General features: G+C 45.7%; 1 protein-coding gene across 1 annotated transcript; it reads right to left on the bottom strand.

Moving 5' to 3' along the window:
* Positions 1-1,725: 1,725 nt before the first annotated feature.
* On the bottom strand, positions 1,726-5,071 carry LOC311235656 (betaine--homocysteine S-methyltransferase 1-like; the record flags this gene model as incomplete). Its single annotated transcript, XM_084323121.1, has 8 exons — positions 1,726-1,810; positions 1,973-2,201; positions 2,406-2,588; positions 2,694-2,841; positions 2,967-3,158; positions 3,407-3,519; positions 4,313-4,445; positions 5,036-5,071. The coding sequence occupies 8 exons, from the start codon at positions 5,069-5,071 to the stop codon at positions 1,726-1,728; spliced, it is 1,119 nt and encodes a 372-aa protein (XP_084179247.1).
* Between the last annotated feature and the right edge of the window lie 8,213 nt (positions 5,072-13,284).

Genomic DNA, 13,284 nt, shown 5'->3' with positions numbered 1-13,284 from the left:
CAGGTCTGCCTTGGAAAATACATTTTGAATCTCAAGTTCAAGTTCTTTATTACACAACAATACAGGGGGTATTGCAGGTAATGAAATGATTGTGTTTCGAGCTCAGACTCAACAGTGCACAATTAAGAGTAAAACGCAAGGTTGAGTGGGAGCTCGAAAGACTGAGACCATCTCTGTCAGCGCCATCTCTGTCTCAATGGAACACATAATTTTTTAATAAAAAGTCAAAGATTACATGACATTACATATTACAGAACTGCATGGGACCAGCATAAAAACGGCAAACAATTGAACGAAATTCAGATCAAACTATGCAGATCAAATATGACTCAAGATCCAGTAATTGCATATCCTACTTACCGCTTAAAAACAGAAGCATAGAGTATTTTAGGTTCAACTTTAGGTAGAAACGATAAAGTTTATAGCAAGCCGCAACACACACATTTTTCACACACACACACAAGTCAAGGACATCCCATTGCAGTGAGCTTTTTGGTGTGACATGATTGACATCACATAAAGATGGAAGTCTATCTCATAAACAGCTTGTTTAAAGTCACAGTTTCTGAATACAGGATGGGTGCTAAATGTGTTAGTACAGACCCAAATGTATGTGCACAATTGCACATATTTTTGTTTTTCACAATATGTGATCTTTAAGCAGAAAATCATCAAGAATTACCAGTAATTTATATTGATTATATTGCTTGATTAGTTTATATTGAAGTTGGAAGCAATGTCAAGGACATGTCCAATCCAAGAGTTTCTTTTATTCAAAATTCAAAATCCTGGATTTCACTTTTATACCCGACACTCACTATATTATAACACTGTGTTGCACCAGGGGATTTAATTCAAGCTAGTCGGGTGAAAAAAGGTCTGGACATTGAGGATGTTAATGCATCAGTTCCACGACCACTGGTCATGTGTCAGCCCCAGCAGCTGTTTACTTCTGCATCAGTTCCACCACCACTGGTCCTGTGTCAGCCCCAGCAGCTGTTTACTTCTGCATCAGTTCCACCACCACTGGTCCTGTGTCAGCCCCAGCAGCTGTTTACTTCTGCATCAGTTCCACCACCACTGGTCCTGTGTCAGCCCCAGCAGCTGTTTACTTCTGCATCAGTTCCACCACCACTGGTCCTGTGTCAGCCCCAGCAGCTGTTTACTTCTGCATCAGTTCCACCACCACTGGTCCTGTGTCAGCCCCAGCAGCTGTTTACTTCTGCATCAGTTCCACCACCACTGGTCCTGTGTCAGCCCCAGCAGCTGTTTACTTCTGCATTAGTGCCTATACCTTGGTCATATACAGTAGATTCCTTGGGTAAACTTCAAAACAAGCTTCTCAAGGGATTTGAGATCGGTCTGTAATTTCTGATAAGCGCAGAGTCCAAAGTCAAAACAATGAGAATGAGAACACATGGTCTTGTGAATTACATGTTTATTTAAATGAATCAGTAGGAAAAGTAATTCATTATATTTATAATAGAGAGAGGGAAGGGGATGTGTAGACAAAGAAAACACAGTGGGGGGAGAGAGAAAATTAAAATCCCACCTCATCCATCAGTGAATTTGGAAGAGCGAGGAGCAGATCTCAGTTCTACATCATCCCACAGTGTGCAGGATATTCTCCAAGTGATATTCCTCTCATTTGACCAGTGATATAAACAGGACACAGCATGTACAGGAGAGCTGGAGTGTTTCAGTTATTTACGTGGTCCTTCCCGCTCACTCATCTGCAGGCTTGGCCATAGAAGGGCATTTTGGTCGTCCAGAGGCAGGGAGAAGGTTTTCCCAGAATTCACGGCAAGCCCTGTAGAACAAAGAGGCAACAATTGCAGCCTCCTGAATATGCTCTTCTGGGCATCATATACTGACCTGCTTTATTCAATACTGTATTTAATATGTTGCGTTTAGCAACTAGTATAATTCAATTGTATTCATTGTTACAAATGGATGAATATGGAGATCTTACCGAGCTCTGACCCAAGGTTTGGGGTGCTTCTCCAGGGTAGCGCCCCACGGCCCGTGCTTGTCTGAGGCAGGTGGGAGGAAGCCTCTCTCTGGGGCCAGCTCTTCTGCCAGGGCTCTGATATGGTACGGCTCAAATCCACAGCAGCCACCAATGTAGCGGATGCCGGCGTTGTAGGCCTCTCTGGCGTAGGTGTGCATGTCCCAGCGGGTCATTGCTCTGGTTTCTAACGCTGGGAGAATAAAAACACATTAAAGCTTACTGTGCTCATCATCCTCGTATTAGCTTTTATATTTATATTTAGTCATTTAGCTTTTATCCAAAGCGACTTCTGTACAATAAGTCAGCATGAAGGGTACAACTCTGGCAGCTATATAGATTTTTTTCAGTGTCTACAATCAAATATACTGTATACATATACAATATATTTGCTAACCAAAAGGGAACTCAGGCAGGCTAAGGTATCCTGTGTGGTTGCACTCAGGAGTGTGGAAGCCCAGAGGCTGGACCACGAGGTGGGCTTTCAGACCAGCCTTCTCTAGTCCCTCCTTCATCAGCTTCACCGTCCGCACACACGTTAGAGGGTCCAGGTGGCAGTTGATCCCAACTATGTCAGCCCCTGCACACATATCATCCACAATCAAAATGAAAGAACGAGTGGTTAGCAGAAAAACACTAAAACAATGTTACCTTTTAATAAATCCCATAGAGAATGCCAACCTACCAGCCTTGACCAGCCTGACAGCACACTCTCCAGGTGGGACTCCATGCATGTCTCCCTGAGGGGAGATGCAGAGCGTTGCACCTACTGCTTTACCACTGGTCTTCAGCACCTCCACAGCCCACGCCGCCTCCTCTACATGCTCAAAGTACTGCAGAAGAGATGTTCCTCAAGCCATTAGACCAGAGACCTTCACTTTACAGGAAGCAGCATTAGTGTACAGGTTCATAACTTGCATCTATCATCTATCCTCTGAGGGATCAGTGTCGCTCATACCTCCACCATTAAGAAGTCCACGTTCTTCTTGAGGAAACAGTCCATCTGTTTCCTAAAGATGGCCTTGACCTCAGTTTCACTGTGACTGTTCTGGTAGCAGGGGGTCTGAGACACGCCGCCAGCCACCAATGCACCACCCTCATTGGCTACCTCCCTGGCCAGGTCACAGGCTGCCTCGTTGATTTCAGTACCCTGGATCAGACAGAGGAGGGATCAGGATAACATGGTTATTAAATTTGGTGTATTTATTTTATTTATTCAGATCGATTGTTATCTATCGATAATCTGGGTTGCAATTCTTGTATGAAAGGTGCTATACAAATAAAGTATAATATTATTATTATTATTATTATTATTATTATTATTATTATTATTATTATTATTATTATTATTATTATTATTATCTATAACAACATCATTAGAACAACATGAACACTGACGGTGATGCTGGTGACGTTGCCACTGATCTCCAGTTTATCATCACTGCAGTAGAAGGTGAATGTCTGAATCACATCAGCTCCTGCCCTCAGAAACTCTCTGTGTAGCTGGCGCACTGAGGAAGAGAAGAGTCCAAAAGAGATCAGAAAGTGCTTCTTAGGTTTTAACACATAGGATTCAAGAGATAATTTCCCTTCCCCCTACAATGACTTTTCACATCTGAATCGGTGACACATTAACAAACAGAATCTCCACGACCGATATTGTTATCTTTTCCCCTGCTTCATTAATGAGTGTCACACATGAGAGGTGCAGAGCAGGTTCAGAAAGGAAACTGCCCCTTGTTCAGCTCAATGTTCACGATCACAACCAACCACAGGCACACGTCACTAATAAAGTGCTCTATTTCAACTGTTCTGCCCTGCTTGCTTCTGCTGCTGCTGTGTTGCTCTATGTACTGTGGGATTATAGTACTTATATGTACTGTGGGATTATAGTATTTATATGTACTGTGGGATTATAGTATTTATATGTACTGTGGGATTATAGTACTATATGTACTGTAGGATTATAGTACTTATATGTACTGTAGGGGGGTATAGTACTTATATGTACTGTAGGGGGATATAGTACTTATATGTACTGTAGGAGGATATAGTACATATGTACTGTAGGAGGATATAGTACTTATATGTACTGCAGGGGGATATAGTGTGCTCCCTGCTTGTTAGATATGCACAGTATGTGCTCTTTGTTTGATTATTAGGTTATAGTGCAATCAGTGAATGTGCACAGAGAGGACATAAAAGCAGATCCATTCACTGTGTGTGTGTGTGTGTGTGTGTGTGTGTGTGTGTGTGTGTGTGTGTGTGTGTGTGTGTGTGTGTGTGTGTGTGTGTGTGTGTTACCTGCTTCAGGGTGCTCTACTGCAGACTCAGGTGTCCAGTGTCCTGCCTTCACATAGCCCCGCCTCTCTAGCTGCATGACATAGCCGCCATCACCTATGACCACCTCCCCTGCATCCAGTCGCTCTAATATACCCTACACACACACACACACACACACACACACACACACACACACACACACACACACGCGCGCACACACACACACACACACACACACACACACACACACACACACACACACACACACACACACACACACACACACACACACACACACACACACACACACACACACACACACACACACACACACACACACACACACACACACACACACACACACACGTTCCTTTGAATGAAATCCTTCCACAATTAGATGTTTTGACTTCCAAGAATTCCAAGTGGCAAATTATGGTTTCTGACATAATGTGAACATGGTGGCATACACTATAAACTATGACTTTCAACACATTTGTTAGCTAGATTCCCCGGGAGGCGCTACAGGAACCTCCACTCCAAGCCAAGCAGACCAGCTGTCATCTCCCTGAACTCTGTACCATGATGACAGCCCCCCCATACCATGTGTGGTGTAAGCCAATAGCCTAAGGGAGTGGGCGGGACTTGAGTAGAGTTCAGAGTGCAATTGTGTATGCTCACGGCATGTTGTATTGTGATACACGGACGTACATTAAAAGCTATAACTAAAGGTACCTACTGTCTGACTGGCTCATTGAGGTATAGGAACACATTACACGACATGGTGTCTGAAGTGGACCTACTTTGAGCCAAGTTCGACGGGGTTTTCATAGTTTTTGTTCGAAGCTAACGTACTAGCAACCGGCCAATGCCAAGGAGACGGCGCAGGAGGAGAATAATGTACGGTCAAGCACAAGCAGCGGGAGCTCCATTAACTGCGCAAAATGCGGTAGTTCTTCCGTCCGCAACTTTCACTATAAACCCTCCAGAACCTTTTGACTTTTCTAAACCACAAGAGTGTGAAAAATGGAGCAGGAGGTTTGAACGCTTCAGACTAGCTAGCAACCTGAACAACTCACCCGAAGCTAACCAGGTAAACACGCTGGTTTACTGCATGGGGGATGAGGCAGATGACGTGCTGCGTGGTCTCAGCTTGACCGCCCAACAGCGGGAAGAATACAGCGCAGTGAGGGAAGGATTCGATGGCTTCTTTATTCCCAAAAAGAACGTTATCTATGAGAGGGCCAGGTTCAACAAAAGGATGCAGCAAGTATCAGAAACTGTGGACTCATTCATTACAGCACTGTATGCTTTAGGTGAAAACTGTGAGTACGGGGGGCTGCACAATGAACTGTTACGGGACAGATTGGTAGTTGGTCTCAGAGACACAGGGCTATCAGACGGATGCAGTTAGACAAAGATTTAACCCTGACAAAAGCCATTAACATGGCAAGGCAGTCTGAGGAGATTAAGAGACAACAGACAAGGCAAGATTGATGTGGATGCAGTGCATGCTAGCAAGGGGAAACCCTGGGCTGTAAACAAAGGATAGCCACATGCCCAGGCTAAACCAAGGCAATGGCCTCCTAAAGGAGAGGATCATAAATCTTGTTTCAGATGTGGTAAACCTTCTCATCCAATATCACAGTGTGCTGCTAAAAATGTAGTGTGTCACTACTGTGGTAAACTGGGCCATTATGCTAAAGTATGCAAATCAGTCAGTGGTGTGAACGCTGTCACAGAGGACAGTAGTAGCATATTTTTAGGTAGTGTGGAGGCATGAGATGACCCATGGACTGTAGACATCGGCATCAGAGACTCCAAGGTCAGATTTAAAATCGACACAGGGGCAGATGTTACAGTCATGCCAGAGCAGGTGTATGAAAAGCTAGTTCAGTCAGGCTCAGAGCACAAGCTGATCAGTCCATGTAAGCCACTGTTTGGGCCCGGACGGGTGCCACTAGAGGTGAAGGGAGCTGTGAGGGAAGTGTTGTGCTATGGAGACAGGACCGTAACTGAGGATATTTACATAGTCAAAAACCTCCATACATCCCTGCTGAGTAGACCAGCCTCTGTCAAGCTTAATCTAGTAGCTAGAGTAGATAGCATAAGCTTAGACACAGTGAAGGAGAGCTACCCAAAGCTCTGGGAGGGGTTGGGTCTGTTGCAAAAGGAATACACAATCAAGCTCAAGCCTGATGCCAGACCGTTCGCACTCAGTGTTCCACGACGAGTTGCGCTCCCATTGATGGGAAAGGTCAAGGCGGAGCTTAAGCGGATGGAGCAGCTGGGGGTCATCACCAGGATCGAGGAACCTACAGACTGGTGCTGCGGCATGGTCGTAGCCCCGAACAAGGCGAAGGACGAGGTCCGCATCTGTGTGGACTTAACCCCTCTGAATGAGGCCGTGTGCAGAGACAAGTTTATTCTCCCCTCAGTTGACCAAACCCTCGGCATGCTAGCAGGAGCACAACTCTTCACCAAACTGGATGCTAATATGGGGTTCTGGCAGATTCCTCTGGCAAAGGAGTCTGCACTCTACACTACGTTTATCACCCCATTTGGCCGTTACTACTTCAATCGACTACCATTTGGAATTTCTTCTGCCCCAGAACATTTCCAGAATCGGATAGTGACAGAAGTCACAGAGGGTCTTGAAGGAGTCGCCTGCCATATGAACGATGTCCTCATATGGGGCTCATCTCAAGTGGAGCACGATGCAAGAGTGCATGTTGTCCTGGAGAGTGCGCAAAGGGCCGGAATCACTCTCAACATGGACAAATGTGAGTTTGGCGTGCGTGAGGTGAAGTTCCTTGGACACGTTGTCTCCGCGGAGGGGGTGAGGTCAGACCCGGACAAAACAAGAGCGGTTCAACACATGGACCAGCCAACTGACATGACTAAGCTCAGGAGCTTCCTGGGCATGGTCAACCAGCTCGGGAAGTTCATTCCTAATCTGGCGGAGAAGGACAAGCCGCTGAGAGACTTGCTGTCTAAGAAGAACCTGTGGGTCTGGGGACATGAACAGCAAAAGGCATTCGACAACCTCAAACAAGAGCTCTCATCTACACCTGTTCTCCAGCTGTATGATCCCAATCGTGACCTGAAGATTTCGGCAGATGCCTCATCATACGGATTGGGAGCGGTCATGCTACAGAGAAACGATGACGTCTGGGCACCTGTAGCGTATGCCTCCAGGTCTCTCACACCCACAGAGCAGCGGTACGCCCAGGTTGAAAAGGTGGCTCTGGCCCTGACCTGGGCGTGTGAGAGGTTCAATGACTTTATCCTGGGTCTGCGTTTCGAGTTGGAGACAGACCATAAGCCACTGGTGAGCCTGCTGGGGGGACAGGCGCTCGATGCTCTGCCACCACGGATACAGCGGTTCCGGATGCGTCTCATGAGATACTCTTACTTCGTCACTCACGTTGCGGGGAAGAGTCTGACTACAGCCGACACCCTGTCGCGTGCGCCTCTGGGGGATGGCGGCACAGGACGGGACAAAGAGCTGATGGAGGACACAATATCTACGTCGACTCCATCATGGATAACCTACCAGCAAGTAGCAGCTACTTACATGATCTCAGGGAACAGCTGGGCAACGACAGCGTGTGCACACAGGTCATGCAATACTGCGTGCAGGGGTGGCCAGACCGCAGCAGACTGGAAGGGCCGGTGAGGCACTACTGGGCGGAGCGCGCAGTCCTGAGTGTGCATGATGGACTGCTACTGAGAGGCACGAGATTGGTGATCCCCTCCACAATGAGAAACAGTGTATTGGAAAAGATACACGAGGGCCACCAGGGGGTGGTCAAGTGCGGAGACCGGGCGAGGCAGGCTGTGTGGTGGCCAGGGTTGAGCAGTCAGATATAGGAGCTAGTTCTCAACTGTAGAGCGTGTCTCAAAGAGCGGGTGAACACGCGTGAGCCACTCATGCCAACTACACTCCCCGACAGGCCCTGGCAGAAGCTGGGGGCAGACCTGTTCTCCCTGAACGGTAGCAACTATCTGCTCGTAGTTGACTACTACTCCAGGTATGTGGAGATAGCCAAACTAGGTCCAACAAAATCATCAGATGTCATAATTCACCTCAAATCGATGTTCGCTCGGCATGGAATTCCAGAGACTTTGATATCTGACAACGGGCCCCAATATTCGGGACAGGACATGCAAGCCTTCGCTGCACATTATGGCTTTGTGCACACAACCAGCAGTCCGAGATTCCCCCAATCGAATGGCGAATCGGAACGAGCAGTCAAACCGATTAAAAACCTGCTGAAGAAATCATCAGATCCATATCTAGCCATGCTTGCATACAGGGCGACGCCTTTGAGTAATGGTTTCAGCCCAGCACAGCTGCTCATGGGACGCCGTCTGCGCACAACAGTGCCTACCTTCCCAGCTGTGTTGGAGCCAGCACTTCCCGATCTAAAGAGACTTCAGCAAAGGGAAAGAGAGAAGAGATGGATGGATTCGAAGCACTTCGACCAGAGACACAGGGTGAAGAATCTCACAACGCTGTCACTAGGAGATCCGGTGTGGGTCACCGATATGAAGTCACCAGGCACAGTGACAGCCGCACATCACACACCACGGTCCTACCTTGTCAGCGGGCCACATGGCACAATCAGACGAAACCGTCATCACCTAGTGCCTATGCCTGAACAGAGACGCGAAGCCCGACACAGTCATACACCACAGGAGGACATTCCTGTTGTGCCTGGTTCTCCTCAACCAGTACTGTCTAGTATGGACTCACCTTGGGTCTCCCCTGACACGGTCAGAACAAGGTCAGGCAGAGAGGTAATCAGACCTCATAGACTAGATATGTGAGAGGAACATTGTTTGATGTTTTAATGTACACGTAAAGAGTGCATTGTTTGATGTTCTAATGTACACGTAAAAAGTGCATTGTTTAACCAGTTTCATAAACACATTTATTCTGTGGCTGAATGTTATGTGAAGATGTTCATGTGGAACTGGGAAATGTTAATGTTATTCTAAAAGTTCAAAAAGGGAGATGTGGTGTAAGCCAATAGCCTAAGGGAGTGGGCGGGACTTGAGTAGAGTTCAGAGTGCAATTGGGTATGCTCACGGCATGTTGTATTGTGATACACAGACGTACATTAAAAGCTATAACTAAAGGTACCTACTGTCTGACTGGCTCATTGAGGTATAGGAACACATTACACAACACCATGTACTGTAAACTCTGACTCCATTGCGTATACCCTAGGATCTGTTACCCATACTGTATGAACTTTGAACTCTGTTGCCTATACTCTATATACTATAATGTATACCTACTGATGGAAATCACTGGTTTTCATTTGGTTATAACATGTAGGTAAAGTACATATCTATATAGATATTAGTTTAAGCATGTATTGTGTGTTAAACTCTGAAACTGTAAGAGACAAACAAACAGGGAGTGGGAGAGATAGAGAATCAGAGAGAGAGAGGCAAGGTCACTCACACAGTCGGGGGAACGTAAACATTCAGTATGAGATAGGCCGGGCCGTAGCAACGTCTGTTTGGGTCAGAGGTGATGAGCGCAGCCATTGCTATAGTGACAAGATGGGCGAAGAGGGCTAGAGTATCATGAGAGAAAGAAAGACTTTAAGACATTAAGCTGGTAGTCTTCCGGTAGGAGAGCCAGACAGGCGTTGACAAGCGTTGACAGCGAGACAGCAGAGACAGCTCCAGCCTCCCTCAACGCTGGAGGGTGGGGGAGGGCGAAAACCATGAGGATAGAGCTAGCTACAGGCTACCAGAACAGTCTTTGGCTAACCAATAGGCCTGCAATCACCGAGCGGGTATCGAGAGATGAATCTATGAATCTAGGTTCATTAGACCATCAAAGACTTTTCATTTTGTACGAGATGCTATGTTTATGAAAATAAACATCCCGCTGATCAAGAGACCACGTTTCCAGTTGATTATTTTGCCCGGATACATTACGGGGACAGTGTTCAGCCAGTAAGATTGCCATCATCACAACTGAAGACACGACGCAGAGACTTCACGGAACGGCAGATGACGGGTTGATAAGAGCTGAGAACACGATAATCTAACACTACCTACTGCTTTCACTGTCTACAACTGTCATAATAATCATAACTACCCACCTCATACTATAGTCTACCCATATACCTTTGTATGATAACATGTACTACAATAGTGCTGTATATACCATAATATATTTATATTTACTGCATATATATCCATATCTGTCTGAATATACCTGCATATAATCCTTCTATATACCTCCTATGACCCATATAACTCTGTATGATAGCATGTACAATAATGCTGTATATATCATATATATATATATTCTTACCGTATATATATATATATATGAGGGATGCACCGAATATTCGGCCACCGAAAATTATCGGCCGAAAATGGTTAAAAAAGGCATTTTCGGCCGAAAAGGTTTTGCACCGAAAAAATATCACAGTGTGTCAAAGAAAAGGGTTACGTGGGGGACCCTGATGTAAACAAGACAAATGTCTTTCTCTGGTCTGCATCCCCTTAACAATTGTGTGTATTGAGCCGTACTGTATTGTACCCATTCCGCAATCTGTTAAATAAAGTTTTCATTCATTCATTCTTTCACGTTCGTAACCTACCTAACGTGTTGTTGTGATGACGTAATCAAAACGCGGCTTCAGTCATTACATGCGCAACGTGAGCTCTTCACGTCTTCAGTCCTGCCTTCTGCAGCCTGTGATAACTCCTCTTGGGACTCGGGAGTCGCGCTGTTTCTATGTAAACTCTGCAAGAAACGCGTCCAATAAATGCGTCTTTAATATGCTTTATATACTTGCCATTACTATATGCCCGTCGCGGTTAAAAACCTTTTTAACTAACGTTAGCGTTAAGCTAGCTAACTGTTAGCTAGCTTAACGCTAACGCCGCTTCCATTCCTCACTCTCACCAGTCTCTCTTAAGCTACGTCATCCCCCGCTAAGAGTCAAGGGAGATGTAGTAAATACAACAGTCCTTCCATGTAGGCTAGAACGCCGTGAATTATGACAGTAGTTCAAGTTTCTTTATTAGTTGTCATACAAAAATAGTACTTTCATATAAAATGCTTACTGTAGCCACTACAGTAACATCATTAAGTCTGCTATAAGCTATTCTCCCTCTCGTGTGTGCAGATCTTTATGCAGTTTTAAAGCACCTTGGCTTTGGCTGCGGTTACACTATGGCCAGTTTTCGTTTAGTTTTCAGGGTCAGTTTAGCTTTTCAGAACGCAACGTAATGGCAGGCAAGTTAGACATCGTTTTTGCCTCCTGAGCACAGTGATGTATATACATGTAGTACAATGCCAAAGCAGTAGGTGGCAGTAGGTAGCGATGTAGTTCAAACATGAAGGCCATTTTCAACCAATCAGAAAAGTTGAATGTGCCAATACACTTCCTGCTAAAAATCAACAATCCACCACCTTTAAATGCCTCGCGTGAGCCATTTAGCCAACGTAGCATTTATTTTTCAGCAAAGAAAGTGCAATAAAAGTGCAATAAACAAAACGGATACATTCACTGTGTTCTGCCTCTCATTTGTTGATGAAACAAAACTAACATCAACACAATTGACCACCAAGAGCGGAGTTTAGTCTCACAAAAAGATCGTCGCCGATTTTGTTAGCTTACGTGCTAACGTGATTGGGATATGCCATTATAACAGTATAGCATTGTGGCTAGCAGCTTGGTAACGTTAATGCTAGCAGAATGAATGGATGTAAACTTTATTTAACAGATTGCAGAATGGGTACAATACAATACGGCTCAATACAAACAATTGTTAAGGGAATGCAGACTGTTGTAGCTTGGACTGGGCTCCTTATAACAATAACTTGACAAGTCATGTCAAGTCAAGTCAAGAGTTTTATTTGTCACGGCATACAAGTAAACAATGAAATGCGGGTGGTCTTGCCCGCAACGATGTGCAATAACATATAATAGAATCCAATAGAACAACATTGTGCAATAAACAAGTAACATTGTGCAATAAACAAGTAACATATTAGGGCATATCAGTATATGTACATAAGTTATTTACAGAGCATGGAGGACATGCTAGGTCCTTTGGTAGTGTCTTTCTGTACATGCTAATTTATACAATCTCCGGTTATACTATACTATTTTTAAAGTGACCTTTCCTTAGTGGCCATAAGTGTGGGCGTGTGCAGCATGAGTGTGTGCTTGCTCATGTTAAAGTGGCTGCCAGTGTGTGAGCGTGTACAGTGTGTGTGTCGTGTGTGTGCTCATGTGTGCTTGTGTGTGGAGAGTTCAGTGTTCAAGGCTCTGATGGCCTGGGGGAAGAAGCTGCGCCGAAGTCTCTCTGTCCTAGTAGCTGGTGTTTGCAGGCGTCTGCCTGACCTCAGCAGCACGAACAGGCTGTTGTTGGGGTGGTGTGGGTCTTTCATTATTCTGCAGGCTCTGGATTTGCACCTCTTGTTGTATAGAGCGTGCAGGGGTGGTAGTGCAATACCCGTGGTACGCTCGGCTGAGCGCACCACTCTCTGTAGGGCCTTCTTGTCCTGTGCCGTGCTGTTTCCATACCAGGCAGTGATGTTTCCAGTCAAGATGCTCTCTACAGCTCCGGAGTAGAAGGACTGGAGTATCTTCCCAGATACTCTGAACTTCCTTAACTGTCTCAGGTGGTAGAGGCGTTGCTTCGCCTTTTTTACGACTGAGTCTATGTGTGTTGTCCATGTCAGATCCTCTGCGATGTGGACCCCCAGGTACTTAAAGCTGCTCACCCTGTCCACGGTAGCCCCGTTTATCCTCAGTGGTGTGTGTGTCTCCTGCTGTCCTCTCCTATAATCCACAATCAGCTCCTTGGTTTTACCAATGTTCAGGAGCAGGCTGTTGTCCTGGCACCAGCGTTCCAGTACCTCAACCTCCTCCCGGTAGGCCTTCTCATCGTTGTCAGAGATCAGCCCCACCACCACTGTGTCGTCCGCGAACGTCACTATGGAGTTG

The sequence above is a fragment of the Notolepis coatsorum genome (assembly GCF_963971535.1).
Source record: "Notolepis coatsorum genome assembly, chromosome: 10".
NCBI classification, from domain to species: domain Eukaryota; kingdom Metazoa; phylum Chordata; class Actinopteri; order Aulopiformes; family Paralepididae; genus Notolepis; species Notolepis coatsorum.
Note: the sequence above shows the minus strand (reverse complement) of the source record. Positions and strands in the feature narration are given on the sequence as shown.